Source organism: Macaca fascicularis, chromosome 8 (genome assembly GCF_037993035.2).
Source record: "Macaca fascicularis isolate 582-1 chromosome 8, T2T-MFA8v1.1".
Taxonomy (NCBI): Eukaryota; Metazoa; Chordata; class Mammalia; order Primates; family Cercopithecidae; genus Macaca; species Macaca fascicularis.
In genome coordinates this window covers 5,016,961-5,031,741 of record NC_088382.1, presented here as the reverse complement: position 1 = coordinate 5,031,741, position 14,781 = coordinate 5,016,961, and the positions used below count along the sequence as shown (strand labels likewise).

The window sequence follows — 14,781 nt, the reverse complement described above, 5'->3', positions numbered from 1 at the left end:
ATTGTGTTAAAGAATTGACAATTCAAGTTCTTCCTGACTCAGTCATGGTTCATATGAATCTTAGAGGAAACTTGAGACTTAGAGATTTTTCTAATCGAGTCTCCTTTCATTATACTTTAGGGAGCTAGACCCAGAGGGTTGAGTTAAAGTTCTCACTATCAGGTCTCTAAATGATACTAGCATGTGAAGGATAATCTAATGGCTCTCCCTAACTTGCAGGCCAGGGTTCTTTATACGACAGGAGTCCTTTAATTCCAATGAGCTCTCCGTTTGGTTCAGTAAATCAAATTAGGTCACCCCTAATAATCCTACAGCTTGCCCATTAAATACAGATGGGGAGAAGGTGTGTGTGTTTAAATCTAAAGAGATGTGTGAATTAGAGTGTCATGTTGAAATAATAATGACAGAATATCATCATATACCTGGCAGAAATTGAAATAGTGAGAATTTTCCCAGAAGACGTGTAAGAACCTTATGAGAATTTTAACCATGTGGACCTCATTTTACAGCTGGATATTAATGAATCCTTCAGTTCTTAAGTATAAATAATGAATTATGACTCTGATTAGAGAAACAAGAAAACTTTAATTTTTCCTCTGTGATCCACTTGTGTTTGTTCAGTTCCTCCCCCTACCAGTACATGACTATAATCAAGCTATAGTGAAAATATTAGAAATGATGCTAGCTGAAGAACCAAGAAACAACGCAACAGTGGAGGAATGCGTTGTTTGAGTTGATCTGTTTGAATATTTAACGCTATTAAAGGTTGATTTTGTCAACCCTTTCTTTTCTGGAAATACCAAATCTTTAACATTTGATCATTAAACAAAGGCTTTTTATTATTTATAAAACTGTCCTCTTGCTGTTTGCCAGGTATTCAATATTCTTAAGTTTATAGACACTTGATATTAGGGAATTTGGTACAATAATTTGATTTTTTTCTCAGTTGAAACTATTGTACTCATTTTAGCCTCAGCTTTTTGCTGCCATTCACTTGGTGTTATATTTCCTGAGACATCTGCATTAGATCTAAAAGTTTTGATCCTTTGTACAACTTTGATCAGTGAACATTGCAAATGGTCCCTTGTCTCGAAGTCTATATTTCTTCTTGTTATAAATATTTAAGTTATGAGTACAAGCTTCTGGTTCATTTATAATGGTTAACGTGAGGCAAATAAGATTAGTATTATCCTGCCAAATAGATCAACACTTCTGTTCACATTCTTTATCTAGGCCAACAAGCTGTTTTTCTCCTTTCTACTCTACAACCTTGGAAGCAAAACTTGGGTAAAATAAAGAAAAATAGAATCTAGATGAAACTGAATAACCATGGTTAAATAGGAAAAATATATATTTTTTGTGCTCGCAAATCTCTAATTAGAAATCAGTAAAATAAAATCACACACAGAATCAGCTAAAAGTTGCATCTTTTCTTTTAAACTCAAGGCCACAGACCTGAAAGACTGTCGCTCCGTTTTTGCCAAAATACTTTGTACAGCAAATCCGAATCCACCGTGGAATTTCAGTATCATGCATTGTTTCTTCAGAAACATCCAAAACCAACCTAAAATAAGAGGCAGAAGCCAGGGCTTTGATTTCTTGCCCACAGCTTAGGAGCAAGTTAAAAGTCTAAAGGCCATAAAAACGGATGTAGAAATTTAGCAGAAGATCAATCACAGCGGCAAATCCATTAAGGGAGCTATTGTCTTCATTGATATTTTTATGACTATTTGGTGTCTTCTGCATATTCACACACAGAGCTATCTCATCCTAGACATGAGAAATTCTAATGTCAATCAAGTTCTCAACAATCTTATGTTCAAGGCAGCTGTGTCATCTGTGTGAATGACACTTCATGGAGTTGTGCAGTGCACAACCTGTGCATCAACACATGGTGTCCTCAATCATATACCTGCAAATATTATTGAAATCCAAAACCTCTTTTATTTGTTAAAGGCGTAACTCATATAGTAGTATCAGGTCAGAATGGTTACTTATGAAATAAAACTGTAAAGATAAACATCATTATTACTTTCTGAAATGCGCACACAAATAGAGACAAACGGAATTTAGCCTTTGGCTCGGATACACAAAAACATTTATTTTTTTTCCAGTTAATTTAGTTTTATGGCTTCTTATAAAGAGGAGTAGAAGAGTTCTTAAAATTCAAAAATTGACCTTTGCTTTTGTAGTGGAATTTGTAGACACATTCTTTTCAGAAAATGACAGAAAAAATACTATATCATTTCTAAATTGTGGCAGGATAGGATGAGCACAGGGGTCAAAGTCCTCCTGATGCAGGTTTACACCCCTTGTTGCTTCGCTTTGTATATGTGGCTTTGGAAAAAATCACTCCTACTCTTTAGTTTTTCTCATCAGTGAAATGGAAATGACAATGCCTATCTTTGAAGATCATTTGTGATGATTAAAATATGGAAACTATTTGCCTTATAATGGGTATTCTATCAGTGTTCACAATCATTACTGTAGGTAGTAATAAGATCCTTTATCAGATACAACAGTCACTCCAGCTCCCTTGCTTCCATAGACTAAATGTTTACTGTATGCTGGATACTGTGCTTGGCACTTGGAATGTAGCAACCAGTAGATTATAATAAAGGTATCTGCCCTCATATGGCTGCCAGTCTAGAGCATTTCTATTTTTATGAGAAGATTATATCAAATAATGACAGGTGCCTCAATGATGACTCCTTTATTTTGAGTACCTTGGCAAATATAGCAGTTGAAGCCTACAAGAAGAGTTTCTCGGCCAAAGAGAATATATATCTCCAGTGTAGATATGTTTATGGAACATGCTATTCCAGGGTTCTTGGATACTAGACACCAGCACTAAGGAAGTGCTGGATTCATTGCAGACTGAAATCGATTTAGGTGTATGGGGAAGCACACTCTTATCCCTTGTGATGTTACCGTGGTGGGTGTGCATACCTCCTGACCAACTATTAACACACATTTACCAGATAAGAGGTGGGGTGGGTGCATCAGCCGGCATCTGATGTCTCAGCTCCAACATAATGGAGGCTATGACAGAGCCCTCATCCCCACAAATTCTCTTCCTAAATTCACAAAGACGCTGAGGAAAAGCACAATTGTAAATGTCAGAGATCCCCTAAAAGATGAAACATGGTTGTCTGTGAAATGAGCAGTGTAAATGGTGACATGCATCAATGATTTCATCCATGCAGCCACTGTGCAAAAAATCACATTTTTTTGTGCAGATAGACACTAAACCCAAATATAAATTATAACATGGTTTCCCTAAGAGAGGGAGAAAGCAGGCATGTGTGTTTTTTGTGTGTGTGCATGCATACGTGATGTGTGTGTGAGAAAGATCTATTTCATGCCCTCGTGGTGTGGACTGAGCCCCAAGACTCATGACTGAGGCACCATTAGGGGCCACTTGGTGACAGACAGTCCTGTAGATTACAAAGAATGTGGATCGTGTCATTATCTCCGAAGTGACTCACAGGTGGGGAAGTAGGAACAAGATAAACAGTAAACTAAAAGAAATTAGCAAGAAAAAAAACCAATAAAACGTGGGCGAAGGATATGAACAGATACTTCTCAAAAGAAGAAATTTATGTGACCAACAGACCTATGAAAGAAAGCTCAACATCACTGATCATCAGAGAAATGCAAATCAAAACCACAGTGAGATACCATCTCATGCCAGTCAGAATGGTGATTATGAAAAAGTCAGGATACAATAGATGCTGGCGAGGCTGTGGAGAAATAAAAACGATTTTCCACTGTTTGTGGGAATGAAAATTAGTTCAACAACTGAGGAAGGCAGTGTGGCGATTCCTCAAGGATCTAGAACCAGAAATACCATTTGACCAGCAATCCCACTACTGGGTATATAGCCAAAGGAATATAAATCATTCTACTATAAAGACACATGCACATGTATGTTTACTGCAGTACTATTTATAATAGCAAAGACTTGGAACCAACCCAGATGCCCATCAGTGATAGACTGGATAAAGAAAATCTGGTACATATACACCATGGAATACTATACAACCATAAAAAAGGAATGAGATCATGTCCTTTGCAGGGACATGGATGAAGCTTCCAGCTTCATCCTCAGCAAACCAACTAACACAGGAACAGAAAACAAAACACCACATGTTCTCACTCACAAGTGGGAGTTAACAATGAGAACACATGGATACAGAGATGGGTAAAAAACACACCAGGGCCTGTTGTGGGGTGGGGAATGAGGAGAGGAGGACAGATCAATAGGTGCAGCAAACCACCACAGCACACATGTACCTATGTAACCTGCACATTCTGCACATGTATCCCAATTTTTTTTTTTTTTTTTTTTTTTTTTTTTTGAGATGGAGTCTCTGTTGCCCAGGCTGGAGTGCAGTGGCACCATCTTAGCTCACTGCAAGCTCCGCCTCCCGGGTTGATGCCATTCTCCTGCCTCAGCCTCCCAAATAGCTGGGACTACAGGTGCCGCCACCACGCCCTGCTAATTTTTTGTATTTTTGGTAGAGATGGAGTTTCACCGTGTTAGCCAGGATGGTCTCAATCTCCTGACCTCGTGATCCACCCGCCTCAGCCTCCCGAAGTGCTGGGATTACAGGCGTGAGCCTCCGTGCCTGGCCTCCCATTTTTCTTTCTTTTTTTTTTTTTTAAGAAGAAATAATAATAAAAAAAGAAACAATAAACTGACGCCCGAAACACTCAGGAAATCACCTATGGCCCAGTGGCCTATTTGTCCAAAGAGATGGATACGAACCCATTTGTGATGTTTATACATTTAAATTTAGTTTGTTGGAGATCAATCCTTAATATGAAACTTACAAAACGCCCCTTAAGATCTGACTTCGCTGCCATCTCGGCCTCACTTTGGATGGCCTGGAGGAGGGCCATGTCGGCACCTTGGCTGTTCGTCTATGACTGGGTCCACACTCCGGGAGAGAGAAAATGTGTTGGACGTTTGTATATCATTTTTAAAATGCGTTTACTAATTTTGATGTTAATGTCATATTTTGTCATGATTCAGGTCTCCATATCTGTATAATGTTCATAACAGAAAACCCTCATTATGTTCTTTACTGTCCTCTCCCAGAGCTTGTATTAGCTTCAAGCTTCAAGTATAATCATAGATCTAGGGGTTTTAGTATGACTTTTTAACATTTCCACTTCTCTTTGGAGGTAAACTCTATGAAGCATCAAAACAGCATAGTATTACAATTTTAAAATATGCCTTGTTGACGCAGAAATCATTCTCCATTATTAAGGAAGGACAGAACTATGATATTCATGTATCTACACAGAAAGGATTTGTATAGCCAAACACCCAGGAATCAGGCAACTGGTAGTTTTATACCTTTTTTAGTGAGTAATGCTGAATCGATCCTATAGTATCCCAATCAAACTATCAATTACCATCTCAGATTTTAAATGCTCTACTTAGGGAAACATTTTATTACGTTCATTCACTGCCACAATCTTGAGACACTAGCGCTTCTGGCTTTTCCCGTGTTAAAGCAAGAGTAACACATAGCATGAATTCAAATGTAGGGAACAACTCAATCCCACTGACCTGAGATGATGTGTCAACACTGGGAATTTCATTAAGAGAAATATTTGACACACAACTAATTATTAGTTCTAAGAAAAACAAAAATATAATAAAAAGATTAGTTCTACCATATATGGAGGAAGAGAATTCTCTCCACTGGCAATGTGTGGTATGTTTCTATAAGAAAAGTAGCATTAACTTCAGAATAACTTGGATTATTGAAATATAAACTCGAAGTCTCTGAAGTAAAGATTCAGGTTTAGATTGTCACCTGTTTCAAGCAAAAAATCGTTTATTTCCAAAACATCGATGTGAGATCTGGGAATCATGAATCACACAGTGCTTTTTGTTTTGTTTTGATTAGATTGGCTTAGGAATATAACCGACTTTATCACTCAGAATCTCTAAAGTCATGTTACATGGCCTTGAAATCCTCACATTTTAAGTACAATGTTGTGAGCAGAGGAGCACATGCAGGTGTGGGGTGCCGTGAAGGCTCCCTGTGAAAAATAATGTATCCCGAAATCTAAAGGACAGCAGGATAAAGGCAGGCACAGGGCAAAGCCCACTCATCATCTTTCACGTAAAATTCTCTTGCAATTAGGAGGCCCTCTAGCAAAATATTGCTTTGTAAAAATGACAATAGATCATCTTTTTTTGTTTCCTGTGTCTACCCCTGCTTCCTACCTTCAACATGCCTTTTCGCCAGTCGCTGCAATTACTTTGCAAAATGGGCAGCCTCCTCACTCTGCACCTGTGGAAACTGGGGCTCATATCTATGAGGCAACATGTTCAATGCTTAAAGTTCTATGCTGGAAATTAATCACATTTTAGATTTGTTTGATCCAAAGCCCAGCATTTTTGTTGTTGTTGTTGTTGTTTGTTTTTTGTTTTTTGTTTTTGCCCCTGCACTATGTCTGCTGTCTTGGCAATTTGTCTTTTCAGAGTGGGTAGACGTTGAATGACTTTATTACCATTAATGCAATAATTTCTCAGTAGGTGAAAACATTACAGTGCTGGAGTTAACTAAAGCTACCTCCCCTGGGGGCAATAGCAAAGGGAACAATATTGACATCACATCCATGAGGTTCCAGTTCTGACTCATGGCAGCCTCGCCTTGCCCGGAATGATGACCCCTGTCTAGAAGGAAAAAGCAGAGATGCCAACGTCCATAGGAACAGCATGTAGGAGAAAAATTAGCTTCCCATAAAGCAGGGAATATTAAATCTAAGGAGCCTTTGACAGTCAGGCTGCTGAACAGGATTGAGACAATAGCACCTCTGCTTTGGGCATTTAAAATATCACCTGCATCCTAATGTTTTAAGTAATCACTAACCAGAGTGTAGATTTACAGTTCTTTCAAGTACCACTAGTTTCCCTGCTTCCACATGACTGTGCACATAGATTTAATTTGTCCCACCGCCGCTACCTCCCACACATGCACACAAACTCACCCACAGGCTACAACAATTGAATGTCAAGTAGCAGACACTATTCTAGAAATGGGCATATAAACAAGCTGATCATTATCTTCACTCTTGGAAGGTTTACCTTTTAGTATAGAAACAGATCATCAATGAGTAAGCAAGTAAATAGGATATTTTCACAAAGTTATAAATGCTACAAGGGAATAAAATAGAGTGTAGGGGACAGGCACGGTGGCTCACACCTGTAATCCCAGTACTTTGGGAGGCTGAGCTGAGCCCATCACCTGAGGTCAGAAGTTTGAGAACAGCCTGGCCAACATGGTGAAACCCTGTCTCTACTAAAAATACAAATATTAAGTGTGGTGGCCCATGCCCGTAATCCCAGCTACTCTGGAGGTTGACGCAAGAGGATCGTTTGAACCTGGGAGGTGGAGGTTGCAGTGAGCTAAGATAGCACCACTGCACTCTAGCCTGGTGACAGAGACTGTCAAAAAAAAGTAGGGCGAAGGGTAGCATGTAGTGTTGGAAGGGTGTTGTTCATTGAGGTGTGGGTGGAAAGAGTATATTGTATTGAGACCCACATGAGGTCTCAATGAAAAAAATCTTGGCAAAGCTCATTTCGGGCAGCTGGATGCACATGTGCAAAGGGCCTGGGGTGGGAACAAGCGTGGTGTGTTTTAGGAAGGGAAAGAAGTGACACTGACCAGTGAAAACCTCCCTTTTCCTTTTGGAGCAATACAAACCTGGTACTCCTGGTTCATTTTCGGTGTAAGAGCTCCCTTCAAGGCCTTGCTCATGGGCAAAGGGTTCCACAGTGAGAAACCAATTCCTTGGTTCTCTTTCAGGCAAGCTGCCTCTGGCTTTTTTACTTTTCTTCTTTGCTCTTGTAGTGAGTAATCTCCCATAAGTGTTTGGGATTAAAACCCAACCAAGTACCCTAAGGCGCTGAGCGAGAGCGGCTGACGTCAGTCGATCCTGTGCTCTGAGAATCATCGTGCTTTCCAAGCTTCCTGCAGAGCGTGGTGTTCCTGCAAAATGCCTGGAGACTTTGATTTCGAAAACCCTTAATCGAAATCCCCAGAAGGGCACTTTACATCATGGTCCTTCCACGATTAGTTATTTTCCCCATAATGCAGATCCTGGAATAACCCAGGAAACTGTAGAAGATAATGCAGAATTTAATGCATAGTTGATTTGTTTACAGTTTCAAACAGTGCTTATCTGATCAGGGAAACTTTCACTTCCTTCATCGAAATCTGAGGCGTCTCACTATTTCAAATTCCAGAGCCACTTGGACATCTGTCTTACTCCTTAGCTCTTAAAGAAAATAAAAAATTCATTGAAGATCACAATGGACCATTTTATCTTTTCTTTATTTTATATGTTTTACTTGAGTTGCTTCATAGCTACGTCCAATAGGAGTAAGGCAATGTTTAGTCTTGCAGAAAACCCAACAGGTGTACAATATAATTTGACCACAAAAAAATGTCAAAAATGAAAGAAGCTTTGGAGGTCAAAAACCTGCCTGTCAGAAAGTAATCACATTCTCATTTACACAGTAATTTATATAGACATGAAAACCATAAATTGTCATTTTCACAAAATGGATATAGTAAAGGGATGGACCCTGCCACTGAGTGTGATAAACATGTAAGGTTTATTTTTCCACCAATGATGTTTCAAAAATGAGCCAGTGTAGCGATCTGGGCTTGTTGCAAACAGGATAAAAACCACAAAGGCTGTTTTTGATGTTTATCTCCAGTGAGACATACTGTTGAGATGATAATATAGGTTCTGCCTGGACTCTCTTTACACACAAATCTATACACTCTTTCAAATGATATCAGGCCCCAGAGTTGGAGACAATTATACATTCCCAAGTCTTTTCATCTCCACACTGTTCCTCCACAGCCCTGTCCATTATTTTTCAAATGACTCGTTTCCTTGTTTGTAGAATTTGCTACAGAGTATCACTTCCCTGCATGGCAGTCTCCGCATACAGAACAGTATGCTCCACATCTTTCTAAGTCACTAAACCCAGTTACATGTCAAAATATCTCTGATGGTCAAACATTTGCCCTCAGAGGTTTTGAATAGCAACACCATTCTCATCGTAAAGCATCAAGTAATTTTCACAGTTAGCAAAGCAAAGTCTAAGCCACAGCCCACTTCAGAGGCTGTGCCCGAATTAAACGAGGGAGTACAACATATTTGGCACACCAGTTTTTAAATGTTATGTCCACCTCTACTAGTTTCTGATAATGACCGTCCAGCCCAGGATTGAGAGAAACAGCAGTTTCATCCAGGTGTGGAATCTAGGAAGGTGTTTGTGATACGTTCACTCCTCAAGTGCTCACAGAGAATCAGTTTGGATCACAGATGAATCATCTCAGCTGCTACCACCTTCTAGGAAAAGTATGTGCCACTGCTATACAGCAGCACCAATTACAGAGCAAGAGCTCAGGAGAGGAGCCAACCAACTGTTGGGGAGTGTTCAGAATGGAGGGGTTAGTTCATCTCAGAAATGATGAGGGCATGGGGCCATTTTCTAAGCTGGGTATTTCTGAGACAGGCTTTCAAAGTAGAAAATCGTCATAGGACACAGTGAGCCCTGCCTTTACTGGAATGTGTTTTCCAGCCTCCAAGAGGGGCACTGCTGTATAATCAACTGTCAGCTCACAAGTCTTCCTGTAGGCTCCTTGCCGAGCAATTGCCCATCTTGCAGACCTGGACCTTCACAGGATAGAGATTAGCGCACCTACAGGCTGACCAGGTCACCTCCAAAGCAAGACACTTCCGAGACCAGTTCTTATTGGCTCTGGCAGGTCTGGCAAGTATTTAATCCAAATCCAGGTTGTTCACATCTTGCATGCCAGGCAGTATGGCAACGTTAAGTGTAGATTAGAAAAGTGTTCAGCAAAATGTTAGCAATAAAAATGTTAACAATAATTGTCTTTGGTAATCAGACTATGAGTGATGTTTATTTTTCTAAATGCTTCTTAATACTTTCACTTTTATTTTCCTACAATGGATATTGATTTGTTTTAAAGAAGGGCAGAAGTTAGAGTCCCCACATATCGAGAGTTTCCAAATGTCTTTGTTTACTCACCATTTTGTAGTCTAAGGCATTTATTGTGATATACATTAGGATTGGATCACCATACCTGAGGTCTGTAATGTAATGGGTTATCCACTGTGTTTGTTCGTGGTGATGTAACTGGGTTTGGTGGGACGGCTCTAGGCTTTGGTGTCAGAAGACCTTGATTCATTCCCGGAAGACTTTGACAATTTACTTCATTTCCACTTGTTCTTCCATCCTTGTAAAATCATGATTTGTGGCTACTTAGATGGTCCACAAAGATTATATGTGAAAATGTAGTTTGAAAACAGAACCTCATTCCAACAGTATAAGACAGAATTAAAAAATGACTGAAGTTAACTCTGTGTATTTAAGGTTCTGGTATTAAGGACTCATCTAATGAGTAGAAATCTGCAAAAAAATTAACTGTGATTCTTCTATATCTAACATTCTGCTGATTACTTTAGATAGGAGCCAGATGTTTCGTATGTTATTATTTAAGTGCCAGATGATTTAGATTCCAATCGCTTAAAATTATGGCATGTGTTCAGGTTTTCTCTTGGAAATTTGTTTGAATAATAGCAGCAAAAACATCTGTATGCACAATTTTGCATGCATGTTTCTGTGATGTGTATTTTGGTATCCATACAATTACAGATGTGTATTTCAGTATATGTGTAATTGCATGCATACCAAAATACTCATCTCAGAGTGTGTTCATATATTTATGTGAATATATATGTGTGTATATACATATATACATATTTGCACAATATATATACATGTATACATGTATATGTGTGTATATATGTATACACACACATATATACATATATACACATATACACATACATATATACATATACACATATATACATATATACGACATTGAAATCAATATCACTGGGAAAAATACACACATACATATATACTTCTTTTTTACCATTGATATTGCCATTGGTGTTGATATTTTATTTCAAGGTGACTTCCAGTATCAGTTTATGTGGGAAGAAGACCATTAGACCTTTTTTTTTTTTTAAACAATAATTGAGTTTTCAATCCCTGTAAAATAACTTAATTTTTACTAAAACATTACAATTATCACAGAAATTACAGATTATTTTATTACCCTGAGGAAATACAAATTAGAAAGGTACTTACAAGGAATTCACGTTAAACAACATGTTGAAATGTGATTATGTTTGTGGCATTTAAAAGTTTGTCCATTAAAAATATTCAGTTAAAACAATACACTTGTTGGAAGCTGTAGTTATGAACAGCATTTACATCAAGCTTAGATGTACATCGTTTAAAAAGAAAACATGTATGGAATATTGGTGCACACTCTATAGTAGGCAGAGGTCCATTGGAGTATAAGATCCAACAGAAAAGAGGAGTACCATATTTACTTTAAATCTAGATTCTATATCTTTGTGGGTTTTAGGGCTTTCCATTCTGTTCCACTGGCTATTTATCTAGGCTTACACCAGTCAAACACTGTCTTAATTACTTTTATGATAAAATGCAGTATTAAGTTGCAGACCAAATACATCAGATTCTACCTTAGGCATACATACTTTAAAAACTTCTTGGTTTTTTACATTGGACAGCCAAGGATGATATTCACTCTGCTAAGAACTGTTGAGCAGTTTCCAGAATTTCTAACTGGGGCTCTGGAATGTCAATGAACGGATCAAATGTGACTCATTCAGCAACTGCACTGTACTGATTGGTACCCTAAATGCAGCCGAAATGTTACTCTTTGAGGAAATCTTAGTATCTGTTAATCTGATTCAACCTGATGGGTCTATAACAGTAACTACTTTCCAGCTGACGTTTTTCTGTTGAACTGATTTTTCTTTTTTCCAATTTATAATCACGTCTTCACTTTTTTTTGATTTACCATTAAGCAAGAATTACTCGTAAACGAGAAAAGCTGTTTTCTTTAAAGACCTTTCAAAACCCCACAGCTTTAATATCTACTTGTTACAGTGTTATTGTTAGACTTAAATTTAGTGGAAAATGGGCTTCTTATTAGTTCTCTGATTTTAAACTCATAAATCCCTTTCATTAAATCTTTTTATTAAGATTTAGCCAACTCCCACAAGCGTTTGATAATATTACTGTGAATGATTTAAGCTCACTGAGGTCTACTATTATAAAATACTTTTTAAGTATAAAATGTAGTTGAAAATAATTTTCTGTGTGTACTTTAAAAATAAAACTTGAGGTAATACTTGTATTCAAGTACTTACACTACATGCCACAATCTGAGTACACCCAGGTCCCTTCAAAACTTTCTCAATATTTTTTAGTGTCAAAACATGTAAATGCATTTAAAGCACATTAGTGGGAAATGGGCATATTAAGAAGGTAAGAAACATAGACAGTTTTCAGGAGCTACTTAACAACTAACCTCAGACAGACAAAATGTTGGAAGGGTTTGAGCGGGTTATCCTGTTCCCTTGTAGGATAGTAATATTTACGGGCTACATCAGCAGTGTGTGTTTATGAGAGCACACTTACAACGATCTGTCTGCCCTGTTCTCAGATTCTGCCTTTCTTCTTTCAGTTGGATTGGCCCAGGCATGGCCATCACAGGCAGACTGTTACAGGTAACTGAGCAGAAAAAAAAAAAAAAAGAAAAGAAATTAACCACAGGGACAAAATTAGCATGGCATGGAAAGCTTCTATGTGGGAAGTAACGTGGGAAGGGGAAGGGCTGAAACAGGCAAGTAGGGAATCACCGTGCAAAGTAGGTGGATGAAGATCAGGAGGAGCGGAAATGAAATGCCTCGGTGAGGTTGAGAAGGCAGGCATTCGTTTTATCTCGTGGTAAAAATACAATAGGTGGGTCAGGTGTGCAGCCGTTACTAATCTCCGAGAGCTATTCTTTCAGCGCTCCGTTCTTGCAGGAAGTCTGGGGCCTGCAATTTCTCAAGGGTTCTGTTCTTTTGGAACTACTCTAGAAGTCTGGGAATCGCCTGAGAAGTGCTTTGTTCGAATCAATAACACAAAATCTTTGGGGGCAGAGGCAGAAGGAAATCAGTTCCTCAGACACTGTTCAGTAGCTTGAAGGTGGCTTTGTGGTGCTCAATTGCCGTTCAGTCCTCATCATTTCCCATTGTCATGTCAATCCTAAACCCTCAGGGTGATCCCAGTTCCACCTGCCAAAGGGAGGTTAGTATGGGAGGGCTGAGTAAAATGTGCGATGTCCTGCAGTCCTGCTTAGGGATGGCTAAAACACTTACTGCTCATTGCAACTCTGAGCCTTTTCTTTAATTGGTCCCTTCATTATGTGATGCACTTTCCTTTCTCCTCCACCTCCTAAGTCCTGCCTGTGTGATGGGTAGACATCAATAGAGAGGATGTTATATCCCTCATTTTGCTGAGTTGCTCTTTCATTTGAGTGTCATTTAACTTACCTTGTTTTACGCCTTTTATTTTCAATGTAATAAGCTTCCTTTATGCATATGTTATTCTTCTGCCCAGTAAGACATCTGCCAGCACAGGCAGAGATCAATCATTGGCATACTGACCATGTTTTTTTCTAACTGTTCTTATTACCACATATTGCAGTTACGTGGCTATGCAAACACGTGTGTATATATATAGTTTTATAAGGTTTATTTTTCTCTTAGTTTCCACCAACAAAGAATTTAGGGTGGAGTGTTTTAAGCATGATACTACGTAGATAGTTGGCACCAAATTTGTTCCCCATGAATTGAAGTTTGATATTGATGAGGCTGTATTTAAAAATGACAGGAAAAAGAATTTCCCTAAACTTCTAATATGAGTTACCAAATGTGGCATATTTTCTTTCCTTTTAATTTGTTGTACTTCTCTATCTTTCAGAACTGCAGAACACTTACAATTTATCCTTCAATATTTGTGCAAGAATTATAAAATGTTATAAAAGTTGGCTAAAGTGGTTAGAAATTTTAACAATCGCATAATATAGATGGCCAGAATAATATGCTTTGTGTGTGTGTGTTTTCTCTTTCAGGTCAGAACTGCGGAGGCTTAGTCCAGGGTCCCAATGGTACTATTGAGAGCCCAGGGTTTCCTCACGGGTATCCGAACTATGCCAACTGCACCTGGATCATCATCACGGGCGAGCGCAATAGGATACAGTTGTCCTTCCATACCTTTGCTCTTGAAGAAGATTTTGATATTTTATCAGTTTACGATGGACAGCCTCAACAAGGGAATTTAAAAGTGAGGTAAAGTATCAACTTTTTATGTTATAGTTTAGTTAGTACTGTTTGAATACTTAGATTCTGAAATCTAGTTGGAATTAATATTTAAATTTCATTGTGTCCGGAGTTGGTTCCTTTTGGTGGATTCGTGGTCTCACTGACTTCAAGAATGAAGCCGTAGACCTTTGCGGTGACTGTTCCAGCTCTTAAAGATGGCAGGGAAACAAAGAGTGAGCAGTAGCAAGGTTTATTGTGAAGAGCAAAAGAACATTTCCACAGCATGGAAGGGGACCGCAGCAGGTTGACACTGCTTTTATGCCCTTATTTGTCCCCTCCCATGTTCCGTTTCTGTCCTATCAGAATGCCCTTTTTTCAATCCTCCCTGTGATTGGCTACTTTTAGGCTACTGCTGATTGGTGTGTTTTATAGAGCGCTGATTGGTGCATTTCACAGAGCGCCAATTGGTGCATTTTGCAATCCTCTTGCTACAGAGCGCTGATTGGTGCGTTTTTACAG

The 14,781-nt window shown here is 38.7% G+C and overlaps 1 protein-coding gene across 2 annotated transcripts in view; it reads left to right on the top strand.

Moving 5' to 3' along the window:
- The window catches only part of CSMD1 (CUB and Sushi multiple domains 1), a 2,045,798-nt gene that overhangs the window by 336,989 nt on the left and 1,694,028 nt on the right, over positions 1–14,781 (top strand). For both annotated transcript variants that reach the window (XM_005562521.5, XM_065518732.2), the window contains exon 2: positions 14,073–14,289. In XM_005562521.5, the coding sequence (XP_005562578.3) occupies positions 14,073–14,289 (217 nt within the window). The remainder of the gene's footprint in view (positions 1–14,072; positions 14,290–14,781) is intronic.